The following is a 1,283-nucleotide window of genomic DNA, read 5'->3' as shown; positions in this document are numbered from 1 at the left end:
GAGATGAGAAGGAGTTTCATGGTCAAGAGGATGATTATTAATCCAGTGACTTTCAGTAGGTAGGTGCTATTCAGTTCTGAAGAAATGACTAAGAAATGACTTTCAGTAAAGTTAATTATTCGGGAAGAAAAGTGGTGTCATGAGTTAAACTGAAAGAAGAATAAAAAGATGAGTGGAAATATGGGAGTCTAGAGCATCTTGATGAATGTCTGGAAAGTGCTCACTGACACCCAAGTGGCACGCATGGGCATATCTGTAATCATCCGCAGTTTCTGCATGGTTTTCCCACTCCCGTTGCTTCTGAAGAGGTTGCCCTTCTGCAAAGCCAATGTCCTCTCCCATTCCTATTGCCTGCATCCAGATCTGATCCGCCTGCCCTGTGGCAACATCACCGTCAATAATATTTTTGGTCTATTCATTGTTATCTCTACCTTTGGTCTGGACTCTGCACTCATTCTCCTCTCCTATATACTCATACTGCGCTCTGTACTTGCCATTGCATCTTGGGAAGAACGATTAAAGACACTCAACACGTGTGTGTCACACATGTGTGCTGTGTTCATCTTCTATGTGCCCATGGTTGGTGTGTCCATGGCTGCTCGCTATGGGAGGCATGCCCCTCAGTATGTGCACACACTCATGTCCCTTATTTACCTCTTTGTGCCTCCAATGCTCAACCCTGTCATCTATTCCATCAAAACCAAAGAGATTCGTCGGAGGCTTTGCAAAATACTACTGGGAACAAAGTTCTAACAGGAGTCATGTTGAAAGGCCAAGATTCAGATGATATTTACTGTTACTCCACAGATTTGAGACTTATTTTGATGTTTGATGACAGCCTGGTACTAGTTAAGACTCAAGCCAACAGGATTTGGTGAGGTAAATTGGGTCACACTTTAGAAAAATTATTTTCTTAATTTTCCTCTTTCTTAACCCCAAAATTTACATCCTCATAATCAGTCCCTCATTTTGTGACAATATGTTACTATTATCCTTGTTTAACATGAGTCATCACAAAGGAAATTAATTCTTACTATGGAGATACTGTCATAATGGGCAAAGGATTCTTTTCTAGAAGACTATGGCAAAGGTACTTCTATTTTCAGTTCTTTCAGGAACCTCCATACAATTTTCTACAATAGATGCCCTATTTTACATTCCCAACAACAGTGTGAAAGTGAGCGAATTTCTCCAAATCCTTGCCAACACTTTTGTCTTTTGATTTTTTTGATAATATCCATCTTGACAGGTGTGAGGTGATATCTCATTGTGCTTTCAATATG

General features: G+C 40.2%; 1 protein-coding gene across 1 annotated transcript; it reads left to right on the top strand.

Annotated features, from left to right (window-relative positions):
• The first annotated feature begins 201 nt into the window (after positions 1 to 201).
• On the top strand, positions 202 to 753 carry LOC103553428 (olfactory receptor 51I2-like). Its single transcript, XM_008524002.2, has one exon. The coding sequence runs from the start codon at positions 202 to 204 to the stop codon at positions 751 to 753; it is 552 nt and encodes a 183-aa protein (XP_008522224.2).
• Positions 754 to 1,283: the final 530 nt, after the last annotated feature.

The sequence above is a fragment of the Equus przewalskii genome, chromosome 6 (assembly GCF_037783145.1).
Source record: "Equus przewalskii isolate Varuska chromosome 6, EquPr2, whole genome shotgun sequence".
NCBI classification, from domain to species: domain Eukaryota; kingdom Metazoa; phylum Chordata; class Mammalia; order Perissodactyla; family Equidae; genus Equus; species Equus przewalskii.
Note: the sequence above shows the minus strand (reverse complement) of the source record. Positions and strands in the feature narration are given on the sequence as shown.